Source organism: Battus philenor, unplaced genomic scaffold (assembly GCF_028537555.1).
Source record: "Battus philenor isolate CCGP_79_NKW_IND1 unplaced genomic scaffold, ilBatPhil1.0.hap1 SCAF_27, whole genome shotgun sequence".
Lineage (NCBI taxonomy): Eukaryota > Metazoa > Arthropoda > Insecta > Lepidoptera > Papilionidae > Battus > Battus philenor.
The window spans coordinates 2,676,051-2,690,738 of NW_027181690.1; the positions used below are offsets into that span (position 1 = coordinate 2,676,051).

At 39.7% G+C, this 14,688-nt stretch overlaps 1 protein-coding gene across 1 annotated transcript in view; it reads left to right on the forward strand.

Moving 5' to 3' along the window:
* LOC137925456 (non-canonical poly(A) RNA polymerase protein Trf4-1-like) overlaps positions 1-13,926 on the forward strand; it is a 37,468-nt gene extending 23,542 nt beyond the window's left edge. The window contains exons 2-9 of the mRNA XM_068768899.1: positions 751-944; positions 7,157-7,296; positions 7,907-7,969; positions 9,056-9,343; positions 10,958-11,062; positions 11,818-12,120; positions 12,499-12,670; positions 13,272-13,926. Of these exons, the coding sequence (XP_068625000.1) occupies positions 751-944; positions 7,157-7,296; positions 7,907-7,969; positions 9,056-9,343; positions 10,958-11,062; positions 11,818-12,120; positions 12,499-12,670; positions 13,272-13,429 (1,423 nt within the window). The 3' untranslated portion in view covers positions 13,430-13,926. The remainder of the gene's footprint in view (positions 1-750; positions 945-7,156; positions 7,297-7,906; positions 7,970-9,055; positions 9,344-10,957; positions 11,063-11,817; positions 12,121-12,498; positions 12,671-13,271) is intronic.
* Positions 13,927-14,688: the final 762 nt, after the last annotated feature.

The following is a 14,688-nucleotide window of genomic DNA, read 5'->3' on the forward strand; positions in this document are numbered from 1 at the left end:
TAACGTAACATGTAATATTCTCTAAGAATCTTAAAAGCCTTGTATTTTGTCAAAAACAGTTATAAAATCCGACAATTGACACGTCTATAAGTGGAGCATGTTTTACGAGTTACTTTTATAGCATAATGCATCCGATATCGGTACAAATTTTTGTGCTAGGAGAACGAGTTGTCCGTGCAATCTTTAATAAACAAAAGACTGACAGAAAAATTTTAAATTGATATTGAAAATGCAGTGATCAGGCGAAGCATTTGACCTCTGCCTCGCTTGGTTTTAAGCGATGACGAGCTCTATGGTGGTACATGCTTACCTAGAAGAAACTATTCAATCTTGTCTCAAAGAATCCTAAGTTCTAATTGTCTGGTAGGCTGTTACACTTTCCTTGGTCGTTTGCACTATAAAAGTATTGTCAAAACCCTTAGTGCGGGGGCTGAAGGAAATTTAACCTTGTACGGATGTCGCGAATCCGTGCATCTTGTTGTCTGATGCAAGAATGGAGATGAGGAAATTGTTTGGTGTGTAGTGTTCGAAAAAAATTTCGTATTTATTTGTCTATATATCTTTGTTTATATGTGGCACAATAAAATAAAATACATTCTGATAGTGTGGGCTGTTTCAATCCTTGATAATGCAAGAATTTATTTTACTGGCTTTTTGTGGTACACCTTTAAAGGTTTTTTCACCTATAACAGACACAGGAGAGCTGTGTAACGCTTGTGTGCGTGTACTAAACGGATGGTCTATCTGCAGGCTGCACGAGGAGATCGAACACTTCTACCTGTACATGTCGCCAACGGAGACGGAGCACCTGGTGCGCAGTACGGTGGTCACCCGCATCCGCGGCGCCATACTCGCGCTGTGGCCGCAGGCGCGCGTCGAGGTGTTCGGCTCATTCCGCACCGGCCTCTACCTGCCCACCAGCGACATCGACCTGGTCGTCATCGGTGAGTTATCATCTTCCTTTCTAGCAGATTTTATAATGCTACTAATTTACTAGATTAGTCTTTTAATGTTCAGGCTCTTGTAGAACGAGTTGATGTGTGTTAGATTGAAAGATGAAGTTTCTCTATTCAAAAGGCTAAAGCCTCATTGTATGTTATTGTAATATTTATTGAAGGAAGGGTGGGTCATACATGGAGTGTTCACTGGCCTTTCCACAATACGTACAAAACAATTTTTAGAATATATATATATATATTTTTGGTGATATTAATTATCATTGAGAAAAATTTTGATCATCGGAAAAATGGATGGACGGCGATCACGAGACCCTAACCCGATGCGCTGGTCCGATCAGGTGAGAACCATGATACCCCGGTAGTCGAAGCGTAGGAGATTAAGCGACCTCTGCAACAGTACGGAAGACCATGTTTAACTTTATAACACTGCTTCCCCCAGAGGCAAGGTTTTTATGTGAACATTCCGAAATATCCTAAAACAAAAAAGGCTATAGATCCAACGCCCGCTGTGTGTCCTGTGCTTGTTTTTATTTGGGGCTATGAAATTTTTAAGAGAAACGGAATAAATATTAACGGGTCGATGAATTTAATACCCAAAAGTCACTGATAAAAATTTATTTAATACACCGATATAGTATCACGTGCGCGCGTTCTGAGGCACACGGTTTATTCGAAAGAGGTCAGAGCGCGACCCTCACGATAAGAGGCCCGGATAGATAGCACAGCTAGCGGCCGCTGCTCCCCCGGTGAATTAAATTAAATTCTTGTATACGAAGAAAAACTGTAGACACTGGTAAGACCCTCAACCACGTGGACCGATGACGTAGTCAAGGAGATCATTGCTGGAGGGGGGGGGGGGCTGTGTCTTGTAAAGGGCGTGCATAGGCTGACATGATGATGTAAAGGAACAGTAACTCTTTTAGGAAAACAGATTCGGATGTTTTATTATCATATCCAGCAAGATGAAGCGAGACGAATTTGCTTTCTAGGGCTCCATTTTAGAGAAAATAACAAATCTGGCAATATGGTTGGACAAAGTATGAATCATATATTTCTTCACTTAGTTTTCACTAAGTGGTTTTTTTTAATCATTTTTTTGTGTTTTATTAGACGCTTGTCGTATCTATAGTTGGATATACAAGATTCTAGCTACTAATTTTTTACTACGATAATTATGTTGCAAAAAATTGAATTAAAAACTGTACAAAAATTGTTCAAAAAAAAGACGCAGAAACATCTTCCAACAGCGCAAAACGCCTTCAGACATCCGAATGATTGTGCAGTTAGCGTGTCGATATTTATACAGAGATTATAAATGATATACGTACTCTCTCAACAATTACTTTTTAACAATCATGTGTTCACAAAATATCTGTCTATATCAGAGGTCAGCAACCTTTTTACTGAACGGGCCAATTTAAATTTTTAAATTGTTTAGCGTTCTGCGTATAAAGTAACACTAATTAATAGTCCACAAAACTATATTTATTATAAGCATTAGAATTTTGAATTAGAAGTTTTCCTAGACATATTCAACACAAAAAAATCATGAGTCGCGTTACTTCGTGTTTGAACAAGTCGCATTGAAAGTAACTCGTCAAAAATAAATTATTTTGGTTTAGTATAATGTACTACAATTTTATTATAATAAATTTTATAACAATATGTTGTTGAGAGAGAGTCGATAAATTAAATTAAATTTTCGAAATGCTCTCTTGGCGGGCCGCAATAGCATGTTAAAAGGGCCGCTTGTTGCTCGTCCTTTATCTACACAGTAATAGGAGTGTCTGTATGTATATATAAAATTACCGGTTTTTTTACTACATACATATGAATATATACGGTACATATACCAACATTACATATTTTAAAACTGATGTCTGGCTGGATTTATTTTGACTGGACTTATACTGGCAGGTAACTAATGTAATAAGGAGTAACTTAATTGACTTTTATCTTAGAATAAATAAAGGACACCCACAAAAATCCCATACGAGCACAAATTTCGCCAAGCACAACTAGCTTTCAATAATTACCCGACCTTACAATGCGGTATCGCCGAATAATATGGTGGGAAGACTAGATTGATACTACATACGACTTACATTCGTTTATTTATTAAAATTTCTTTTACAAAACAAAAAGCGTCTTCAGCTTTTTACTTTGACAACCTCTAATTGAAATTTGACATAAACTAGTGCATATAAATTAAAAAAAAAAGACAAAGATAACAGAACATTCAGCCTCATCCCATATTCACTGCTAGACAATAGGCTTTCCCTATATAATACCTGTTGAAAGCGGCATTCAACCAGCGTGTTCCGACGTCATTAACAAAGTTGTTTGTCCGCCTTATGAGATGCACTACGGTTCACTTGTCGGTCCAAACTACCTGTTCTATGTGATTTATATATTGCTACTTCAACTTGCCAATCAACCGAGTTATGTCCATTGCTTTAGTTCGACCTCGGATCTCCTCACTCCGGATCAGATCGCCCAAAGGAATCCCTAGCATAGTTCGCTTTGGCGATATGTAGCTGCTTCGATAGCATTATAATAAAACGTATTTAAGAAAAGGACTAATATATAGTTACTTCCGATATGTAGCAGTAGTCATGCAATAAAATGCACCGCCCGCAGCCCGCTGATAAATACGCATGCGGTAAACAATACGAAACACAACTACCTCCGTTAATCTACTCTACACGTGTTTCACCCCTCCACGGGGCATCTTCAGGAGTAATTTCACACCGATTAGTCGTGCAATGAAGTGCACCGCCCGCCAGCCACAGTGTTTGGCACTGGTCGGTTGCACGACTACTGCTGCATAGAGGAAGTAGCTATATATTAGTCCCTTTCTTACAAGCGAGTTATGTCCGTTGCTTTAGTTCGACCTCGGATCTCCTCACTCCGGATCAGATCACAAAAAGAATACCTAGCATAGTTCGCGATGTGTAGCCACTTCAACAGCATTATAATGAAACGTTTTATTGCGCAATCAATTTCAGCATTCAAGAATTCAGATGAAATCCGAAATTATGCCGATTCACTTTCACCCACTCACTTTCATTGTTGATCGTGCCAAGTCTTTATTTCTTTTCTGTTATCCAACCGTCTATATAAAAGTTGAATGACATTATAAAACAGAATATATATTCTGTAGCGTTATTGATTTTGTCATCTGTTCTGGCTAGTAATATTCCTATTTCATTCTGTGACTCATATATGATCCAAAATTGCTTTTGGTTTAGGCACAGCTCATATTTGCTAGTTTAACACTTTACCGATCTATTTTTAAAAGCTAAAGCCTAGAGAAGAGCAACGATAATTTGAATAAAGAATGCGAAATGCTTGCTGCTTGCCAGAATAACCAAATCTAACATAAATCAGAATTTGAATAATCGATGGCCTGTGGGTAAAGTGTTGACACCAACTTATTGATATAACTGATGATTGGATTCTCAAATTATTGTCTCCGGTATCAAACTTTTTTTTAATTGTTTTCTAGGGGTAAACCTTCTGGATGTTCAAGATGCCTTGCATCTGGGGGGAGGACAGGGTATGTGGGATTCCTACCCACAAAGAGCCTCCTGGTGATCGTATGCGCTATACGGAGGACCACGGTATCTCCCGGTCAGGGATCACCACACGGTCTACCCTCGCGTTGTACTATTTTAGATAGCCCGTCGCGGGATATGCGTGTATGGTTCAAGAGCCAACTTAGATCAGCTTGACTGATCTGGTTTACTTGACACTTTGACGGACCTTTGAAGGATTGGGGAGTTCTGTATTAACAGATTATATTTAGGTTCGGATGTTTCAAGAACCGTTAAGGTTTATAGAAAACTTGGTGCATTGGGTTCGACGCAAAATTTATTATATTTTTGCACGTTGTAACAAGTAATTATAAACTACATGTTTTACGCACATATGCAGTTCAACTCGAGTAAAGAATAAAACCTCTGAGCTTGGACCAACTATTGAAGAAAGCTCTCCTTGGATTTTCTGTGTAGTGCTGTCGTCATGTACAGACGTCAGCAAGCTAACTACATGAATATAGACGTTTGCGTCATTGTTTCGCGCTTCTTGAGCGAACAAGCGCTGGATCGTCACGCGACCGGCGCGTGGCCGGGCAGAGCGCCACCGCGTCTCGTGCGCGGGGTGGCCGGCTCGACGCATGACGCATTCGATCCTGCGATGTAAATGTCGCTGATGTCATCGCTATGTCCAGTTGTGCTCAAACTTTTACAGGCTCCATGAACACGTGTTATTTTAACAATATAGTAAGTTATTTTTTGAACAAAGATATTGCAGTGCTACAATTGTATGTTGATAACTAGTGTTAGTTACTATTTATTTTTGATCTCGCTCTCCAAATTATCACTAACTTCTTTTTAGTATAAGTTCCATAAATGGTTCCGTGATCTAATTAAAAATATCCTGTTTACTGTTATATAAAATGCTTGTGTCGGGCTTATTATTGACCCAGTTTCATAATCATTGTAAGCCGTTGAACGTTTACTACTGCACATTGACCTCCCTATACCTATCGAAAAGAACTATGTGGAAGAGACTTGTGTCAACCGTTTCCGAAACTTAACACGTTCCGTGTCACGGCAATTTTTGAAGATTTTTCCATTTAGGCCGCGTGGGACGTATACGAACCACACTTTAAAGATTTAAAAAAGTCGTTTAAGATGTATGCTTTACACTTTTTCAAAACTGCAAAAAATTATAAATTTATAAAGCATCACGTACGCGCATACGCGATGTGAATATGTCTATATTCGACCCTACAAGTCAGTTTTAAGAATCTTTTGTTTTTAAAGATAATTGCAAATGGCCTGAACGGAAAGTGCAGCGGGGACGTATACGCCCCACATGCCATGGAATGTTTTAATAAGATTGTTCTGTCGTAGTTTATAATCAAAAATGAAAATTAAAAAAAATTGTCATGAAATTTCATGGGCGAAAAACAAAGCTCGGCGCGCTGAAGGTTGAGAATACCTGACGCATGCATGAATCAAACAATAACGTAATTGCGTCCTCAAGGCCGGTCTTACGATATGACGCTCGGGTGTATTTTGCTCGCTGCCACCTCATCGGGTGCAAAAGCGTTCCTACGCGTGTACTTATCACATCATGTTGTCGCACGATAGACATAGGTCTGTCTCCCTTTAACATCGCCACAATGATCAATCTTGAGCAGGCCGCATCTACCATTTTCGCGCGTCGTTTTGAGGACTACTTAATCTCAACGACCGATATTCAGGTGGTTTAAAATAGATATACGGGACTCCTTCACTTAAGTACCGCAATAGTTTTTTTTTACTTTTAGCATCATTTCTGTCTTAGGATGTTCACTGCTTGACATAGGCTTCTGCTATAGATTTCCATAGCACCAATCAGCATCCATATGTCCATCTTTTGTGACCCGACCGGGCCCTAGCTTAAGCTCGCCGGTAGTCATTGACGGAGACAACCTGGTCCAAAAAAGAATAGACAGTTCCATTGAACTTTCTAGAAGTTGCGACTAGAAGTTAATTTTAAAATTTCTAAAATTTTTCTGCAGTCATGTTTCATAATGTATTTTATTTAAAGAAGGAAAGCATAAGTATTAATTACATAATAAGTTTTTAAGACAGTGTATATACAGATGGCTGCTAGAACTACGATTCAAGAGTTAAGACCGCGTACTGCCAATTATCACGATTGTGAAAAAGATATACTCTTCTGATCTCTTTCTCTCGCGATTATATCTTCTGAAAGAGTCATACCGTTACAGAGGGCGCCACGTGGCCACGTGGTCACAGATGGCCATCTGTTTTACTAACTGAGCATGTCGCGCTATGCGGATGTAAACATGCGCTCGCGCAAGAATGAGGAAGTAGGCGGCGCTCTAACCGTGCCCTCTCGCTCGCGCGCCGTCCGTCTTTGTCTGACATACGCAACGTTTTATAACTGACGGTAATAAAAGTGGGCGAAGTAAAAAAAGTTTCGAGGACTGGAAAAAGCCTTGACAAATTTAAATTGAGTTTAAAGGGAATGAAATTGAGTTGGAAGGATAAATGAAGAATCTACGTTTTATAAAGAAAATTACCTTATGACTCGGTCACAGTTTTATGTACCTTCAAGTGTGATAGCTACGGAAATTAAAATAATATTAGATGTCGAGTTATAGAGTATGCGTATTTCAGGTCAATGGGAGAAGCTGCCGCTGTGGACGCTGGAGCGCGAGCTAGTGGTTCAGGACATTGCAGAGAAGGAGAGCATCAAGGTGCTGGAGAAGGCCACCGTGCCCATCGTCAAGATGACAGACAAGTACTCCGATGTCAAGGTCGGCTATTCTGCGATAATAATATACCCATTATTAATAATACCCATTATTCAAGGTCCTCGGAAGAGGCTGAATGCAGGCTTCTAATCAGTCCTACTGATAACCAATGGGTGAGACCTGGATCCAGCAATAGATGCCTTACAGCTAAAATGGTGATGGTGATTGTGTTATAATAAAATGATGCAAATATTTAAAAGTTGATGCGATAATTGTTTTTGACGGTCGCTTGTTGATCTGTATAACTTCTTGGTGATCACCTCACTAATCTAGGATCACAAATATTATTTGATTGGCATTTGGCCTTTACAGCTTCATAGAGTTTGAGCAAGTAGAACGCTAAAGGTGTTTAGACTAAACACCTAGTCCTGCGAAGTTACCGGAGTCTCTCACTTTACATAGACGGTGACCAAAGAAGGAGTTTTAGTAGCTAGGAATCTCACATAACCATTTTAGAAAGCGTTACCTCTGGGAGAAATGATGGGCGAAATTGGCGACACTTTTGTGGTTCTGAATAGTGAACCTACCTATTTAATAGTTGTATGGAGAGAGTGTGCAGTAGACTAAATTGTGTGCTGCTATCGAATTGAGTTAACCGGTGCCTCCCTTGCAGGTGGACATCTCCTTCAACATGAGCAGCGGCGTCAAGAGCGCAGAGCTCATCAAGCAGTTCAAGGTAAGTTCACGTAACGCTCTCGGCTTGATTTTCTAAGGATTACGTTATTTGTTTATCATATTTATGGCTATTTCGTATACTTATACATGCTATGGTTGTCTTGACAAATTGCGACAAGGGCATCCACACAAGAAGTAAGGCTGTTGACGTAGCTCGAAGAATTGTTCGTCTAAAGCAGAGTTCACCAAACTTTTTTGTGTCGTAGACCCCTTGCCATGTTTTTCCGTGTTGGGTAGTTTCTACTTAGTTCAGTCAGTTCCTCTTGTATTATGACATTCGTTTCTTCTTAGCACTTTCCTTTTCAAGATTCAGGAAACGAATAAACGTATTTGTCCCACGTTCGTATTTATACAGTGACGAATTGAACAAGTCAGTGCAAGGTAGCGAAGCTCTGATACTTCGACTCTCAGGTTTTTATCAGTTCAAAATGGATTGCGACCACAAAGCGAATACCAACATCCTACAACTTACACAATTTTATAAACATATATAGTATTTTTTTACTTCATAGGTACTTTTATAAATAATGTAAATGTTTTGATATTCTAAGATAGTATGATGTAAGTAAATAGGTACTATCAGTGTATGTGTTGAGATCCACTATCGTGGACCCCCATTTTCATTTCATGAACCCCAAATTTTTTTTCGGTGACGTAGACCCCTTGCAGGTTGTCATAGACCCCGAGCGGTCGATAGAGACCACTTTGGGAATCACTGGTCTAAAGTGACATTAGGCGGTGTCATCGCTCATGCAGCCTAAAAGGTTTTCGAGTAGTGACCACGAACCGGTAGACGCAGCGTGGATATGCCGCCCACTAGATAGACCGTCGTCATGTCGACGCCACGACGATGTCGGACAGCGAAAAATCGGTCATTTGGTGACCCCTATACCTTGCAGTGGATATTTATCCGTTAAAAAGAAGAAGGAAGGCCATCATTTACTTTTGAAGCTACAGGGGGATTTCACACCAGCGTATGTATGTGTATAGTTTTGCATAAAGGTAAATATCGGTATTTTTTATATTTTTAATTTATGATATACTTAGCATAGTGATCACTACTGATTTTCAATTTTTTTTCTTTCAGGAAAAGTACCCGGTGCTCTCCCGCTTGGTGATGGTCCTGAAGCAGTTCCTGCTCCAGCGGGACCTCAATGAGGTGTTCACTGGCGGTATCTCATCGTACTCCCTCATCCTGATGTGTATCAGCTTCCTGCAGCTGCACCCGCGCCCGGAGCGTCTGCGACAGCAGCACAATCTGGGCGTACTCCTCATCGAGTTCTTCGAGCTGTACGGCAGGAAGTTTAACTATGTGAAGACTGCCATACGGGTCAAGAATGGGGGCTCCTATGTCTCCAAAGATGAAATACAGAAGGTAACCATGAATAGCTTATGCGACAAAATCCAAAGCTTATGTTAAGGCAAGATAAATATAAAGCCTTTTATTGTATTAAATGTTATATAGGAGATAAATTTGCCTAGGATTAGAATCTTGCAACTTTTCATATGAGAAACAAGACTAGTTATATGAAAGTTCCTTGCCAAGCTGTTCACTTTAACTTTAGATGGAATAAATATTCAGTACCTTGCTGTAACATATTTAGAAAATTGGAACCAACAGTACCGTGTATAACTGTATATTAAATTTACATTAAATAAATTATTAAATGCACTAAAATTCAATTTATAACAAGAAAAAATTTAAATCTATCTTCAAAAGAGTAACTATTGAGTTTTTTTTTACCAAGTTCTAGATAGTATCAACATATTAAATATGGTAATAGTCTATGTATAAATAAATATTAAAGTTTATTTTGTGGCAATCTCTTGATTTTTCTAAAGTGCTGCAAAGCCAAGAAAGAATAAGAAGAATATTGAAAATTAGACATTAACTTACTTTTAATTACAAGTATTTGTTATAGTAGCGCAGTGGACTTCTATTCATTAAATATCAAATTTCAGATTGAACTATGTAAATCAGTAATTTTTCAACCTTTTATGTGCCATGCTCGTTAACCATCCTAAAATTCTTACGCCCTTTGTAACATACACAATTTTTATATTAAAGCAAAAGGGTTACACTCTTGTCGAGTCCACTTTCAAATTGCCCCCTTAACAATAAAATTGCCTCCTGTGAGATATGGGTCCCATATTGAGAAACACTGATCTAAATATTAGTTTTGAACATTCATTATATGTTGTTTTGTTAAAGTTTATCTACATTTAATTCTAGTATGTAAATGCTATTTTGTTAGAAATTATGACTTTGATTATGATATTGATATTACTATTTTTAAATTTATGACATTTATGGGGTTTCCCACAAAGTTTTCTAGCCATCTCCTTGGTTTTTGTGACATGATCCCTTGCTGCCATTATCATAGAAGTCCCTTTTTAAAATTTTGTAACTTCTGTGACTCTGGGAACCTTTCATGATGTTATTCCTGCTGATGAATAAACAGCCATTTCTATTCTTCACAGGGGAGTTTCATTTAACCCTTAAATTCACAATGATGAAATACTGCAATATACCACTCAAACATAATATGAGTACTACATTTAAAAGTAAATGCAGTGTTGTATATCTGCAACATTAGGTTGATTTTAATAAATAACTATAAAAAAACATTACATAAATAAATATATATATATATATATATATATATATATATATATATATATATATATATTTCTTTTTTTCCCTGCATTGTAGTGTACTTATCAGCAAGATATATATTTTAAAGTATAAATAAAAGTCATGCATTTAAGGGTTAATAAGGGATAGACAACAACATTCTCTACTCTTACCTTACTAATACCACAATATTTAGACTTTACATTGTTAATTCCAGAAAATATTAGAGTTGTCTTTTGTACTGGAACTATTAGGCTACTGGTGCATGTTGAGTGTGTCCTCGCTTCAGTACATGCCCATCGAATATTGTAATTGTAAAGTTAAATGTTGTAATAAAGTTCTCGTTGTCCGCAGGAGATGAACGACGGTCACCGTCCGTCGCTGCTGTGTATCGAAGACCCTCTGACACCGGGCAATGACATTGGTCGATCTAGTTATGGCGCGTTGCAGGTCAAGCAGGTAACGTCTCAGTCTTTCTTCCTAATAAGGTCTGTCATTCCCCAGATTTTTTGAAGACTCTAAATTAGTTCATCCATCATAAAGCTGGACATTATTAGATAACAAGTACTCTTTGGCAATCTTTGAGGGAAACCGATGTCTTGCATTGGGATTACATTGCCTGACATGATGTTAAAGGTGATTGTCGAAAGGTGCTATTTGATTTTGAGCTCCTAGTGAATGTAGACACTTGTGAGGACTCATCTCTTTGGGCGAGTGCCTGTGGCAGAACACTTACAGGATGTGTCTACTGCTGGATACAGACCTCCCCATATATTTAGAATAGGACCTTTTAGACCTTGATTAGTCATAATCATCGAATTGCATGCAGATTCTTTGGCGATTTCATATAGTAATTATTTAATAATTAAATAAAGATGAAAAGAACCCCATCTCAAAGGACGTTTTTCCTTCCTTGAAAAAGTTTCATAAATTCAAGAAAAATGGTGAAAACAATATTTATTCTCCTACACAAACCACAGAGTAAATTAAAATACTTGATTCACATCAAAAGATTGTCAAGTCATATTAAATTAATGACGGCGTGTTCTTGTCGAAATAAATTGACGATCAAATGTCTTAATAAAGCAATGTCTTTTAACATTTGTTCCAAATAACGGTCTTAGATGGCAGTAGTAGTACATCATTCAGGTATGAAACTACATTTATTTTGGTCATGTTTAATGTGTTCTCATTCTGTGCGTGTATTTTTGCAGGCGTTCGATTACGGCTACATAATCCTGCAGCAGGCGGTGGGCGCGCATGCGCAGGGCTCGTTGGTGTCGCGACACAGTGCTCTGGGGCGCGTGCTGCGCGTGACCGACCACGTGCTACAGTACCGGCGCTGGGTGCGCGACACCTTCCAGCCGTACTTCTTCCCACGCGCACCGCCCCCGCCGCCCCGCGGCCACCCGCGTCTTCACCCGGACGCGCATCGCGAGCCGCACCGTGACCCCGAGCCTGACTTCGGCCACGATACCGAACACGAGCTGGAGCAGGAGCCCAGCGACAGTGACCAGGTACCACCTACTACATGACATTCATACCCGCCTTGTTATTGGTCTGTGATCTTTGTTCCAGAACTTAGAGACCCCACATGATTCTTAATGTTGAAGAACTATCATAGACCATAAAGTGTAGGTAAAACTAGCATGTATTAGTCCGAGCAGCGGCACCACAAGTAGCCCTCGAGCATCCTACTTTTACAGAGGTTTTTGGTTAAGCGCCTCTGCGCAGTGCTCCTTCGAACCAGTGAATTTTGCAAATGCCACTTGGGAGATAAAAAAAGAATATTTTAACACTGGAATTTTTTTGGACAGTCCTAGTGAACATGCTGTATTATCTAATATATTTTGCTTGTGATACCTTGGTTTAACCTATAGTAATGTCACTTACAGGAGTGGTCGGACAGCGTGGCGGGTGCAGGCGTGGGCGTGGGCGCGCGTAGTTCGCCGCCGCCGCTGTCTGCGCTGCAGTGCTCGTCGCCGACGCCGCGCCGGGTCTCAGCGCACCAGAGCCTGATCATACACCACATCACGAGCAATTCTGACTTCAACAATATTCCATCAGGTATGGCGAGGATATGACCCCTAATCTGTATTTTGGTGGACACATTATTATGGACATTAATCCGTCAGGTTATACCAATGAGGCGAGGATCTATTTACGGTAGTTTTGGTCTCCATCATCAAGAACCATTACTGATTCAATTCGTGAGGAAAGGACAATCAAAGTGAACAAATGACGCTTTTTCTTCTGGAGTCTGAACCATCCATAGGGTCGGCAGCTAGGCGCTGACTGATGACTGTGGATGTAATGTTTTTTTAGATTGTTTTGCTAGATTGAACTGAGTGATTAAGACAGACTGTACTGTTATAGTAATCTGCTTGCAAGGTGTTATATAATTTAAGTGTTGAATTTGTTTATTATGAATATTTATTTGATTACCTTTGAGAGAAATCATATTTCTTATGACATGAGTAAATTTTATAACGTGTAGCAACATACTAACATGAGATATGCACTTTGTGTATCGTTCACTACCGAGTTATAGCTCTACTTGGTCCTTTATGAAGCAATGGCATCGGTCAAGGCTTTGTTGACTTTTTTTCTTTCCCATCATACTATTGAGGTCTGTCGGCGAAGGTTTTAATTAAAAAAATGTTTGCAGGCGTGATGCAGCAACGCTACTCCAACACGGGCGAAGGCAAGAACCGACCGCGTTCGTTCACCGGGAAACAGCGTCGCTGTCCCGGGTCGCCACCTCCGCAGCGCAGGCCCGAGCCGCGCCACAAGAAGCGCCGCCAGTTCGCGCAGCCGCCGCGATGATACGCCCACGACGACGCGCACATACCCGCGCACCACCGCCTACACAAACACACATGACTTACACAGCGACGCACCGCGCGCGCGACAATAGCCCACGACGCCCGCGCCGATGCAAACAGCCGGTGACGAGATAATTTCGCCATACGCACACAAACACATGCATAACGGTTTCATAGCCCTCTGAGTGTACTCCGGCCCTAGAGTTATCTGTAGCGTTACAACAACATTCGGAAATCTGCTCTGACGCAGCCGGCGTACGGTGCGCAACAGACTCAACTAGTGTGCCGCGACAAACGCACACATACAAACTATATGTCAACAATCACCAGCATCGTACGCGGTGAAGTGCACGGTTGCGTAGGCGCATGAATAAACAGTTTACAGTGGCCACTGCCTGCAGTGACAGCTAACATCTATACACAGCTGAGGGCATTGCATGCATTTTTGAAGGAAAACACGCATGCAAACATACGCATGCACATGCTCGCGGGTATAACCACATAACATCTAGTTCGTGGCCTTTGGTCTTCACGACACTACATAAGTTATTTATTACGTCACAATGTAGTTTCCCACACGTGAAGTAGTATGATCTAATTATATTACCATTGAATTTGTTTTAGTGTCATACACTTGCTTCCGATGTGATATAACTTAGTCCGAACATAACTAGGGTGCCAGGTGCTTGGCCAATATAGATAAACATCTGTATGTCTATGGTTATCTGATTTTTTTATTAAACCCTACATCTGTTAGAGGCGTAACGTTTTATACTTATTATGATTGGTATGCAAAAGTATACCTCTTTTAATATACGGTCGAGCCACCATTGACGAGCTAAAACAATTAGCAATAATAATACGGATGTGATCAACATTTAAGTGGGACAACCTTTTGTTTCTCCCTTCCATGTGTACATGAGTGCATGTACTGTAAATCCAGTTTTTAAACCCAGTCTCTCAAACTATATATCAACTACAGGTGAACCTGAGGTAATTTGGGGCATAATGGAGCATTCTGCATCTTCCCAAATCACCAATGCTATTTTGAAAATGAAATAATCACCCAAAATAAGCTTCTTTCTTGAAAATCTCCAAGTCCATGTGTCTCCGATGACTGCTTAATATATCCACGTAAGTTTGGATATCGCGTACATTACGTAGCGTTTTTTATTATAGATTTTTAAGTGTGATTTTTTATTTTCATTATAATAATAATGAAATATTAACTTTATTGTAAAGGTATACAATTTAATTTTA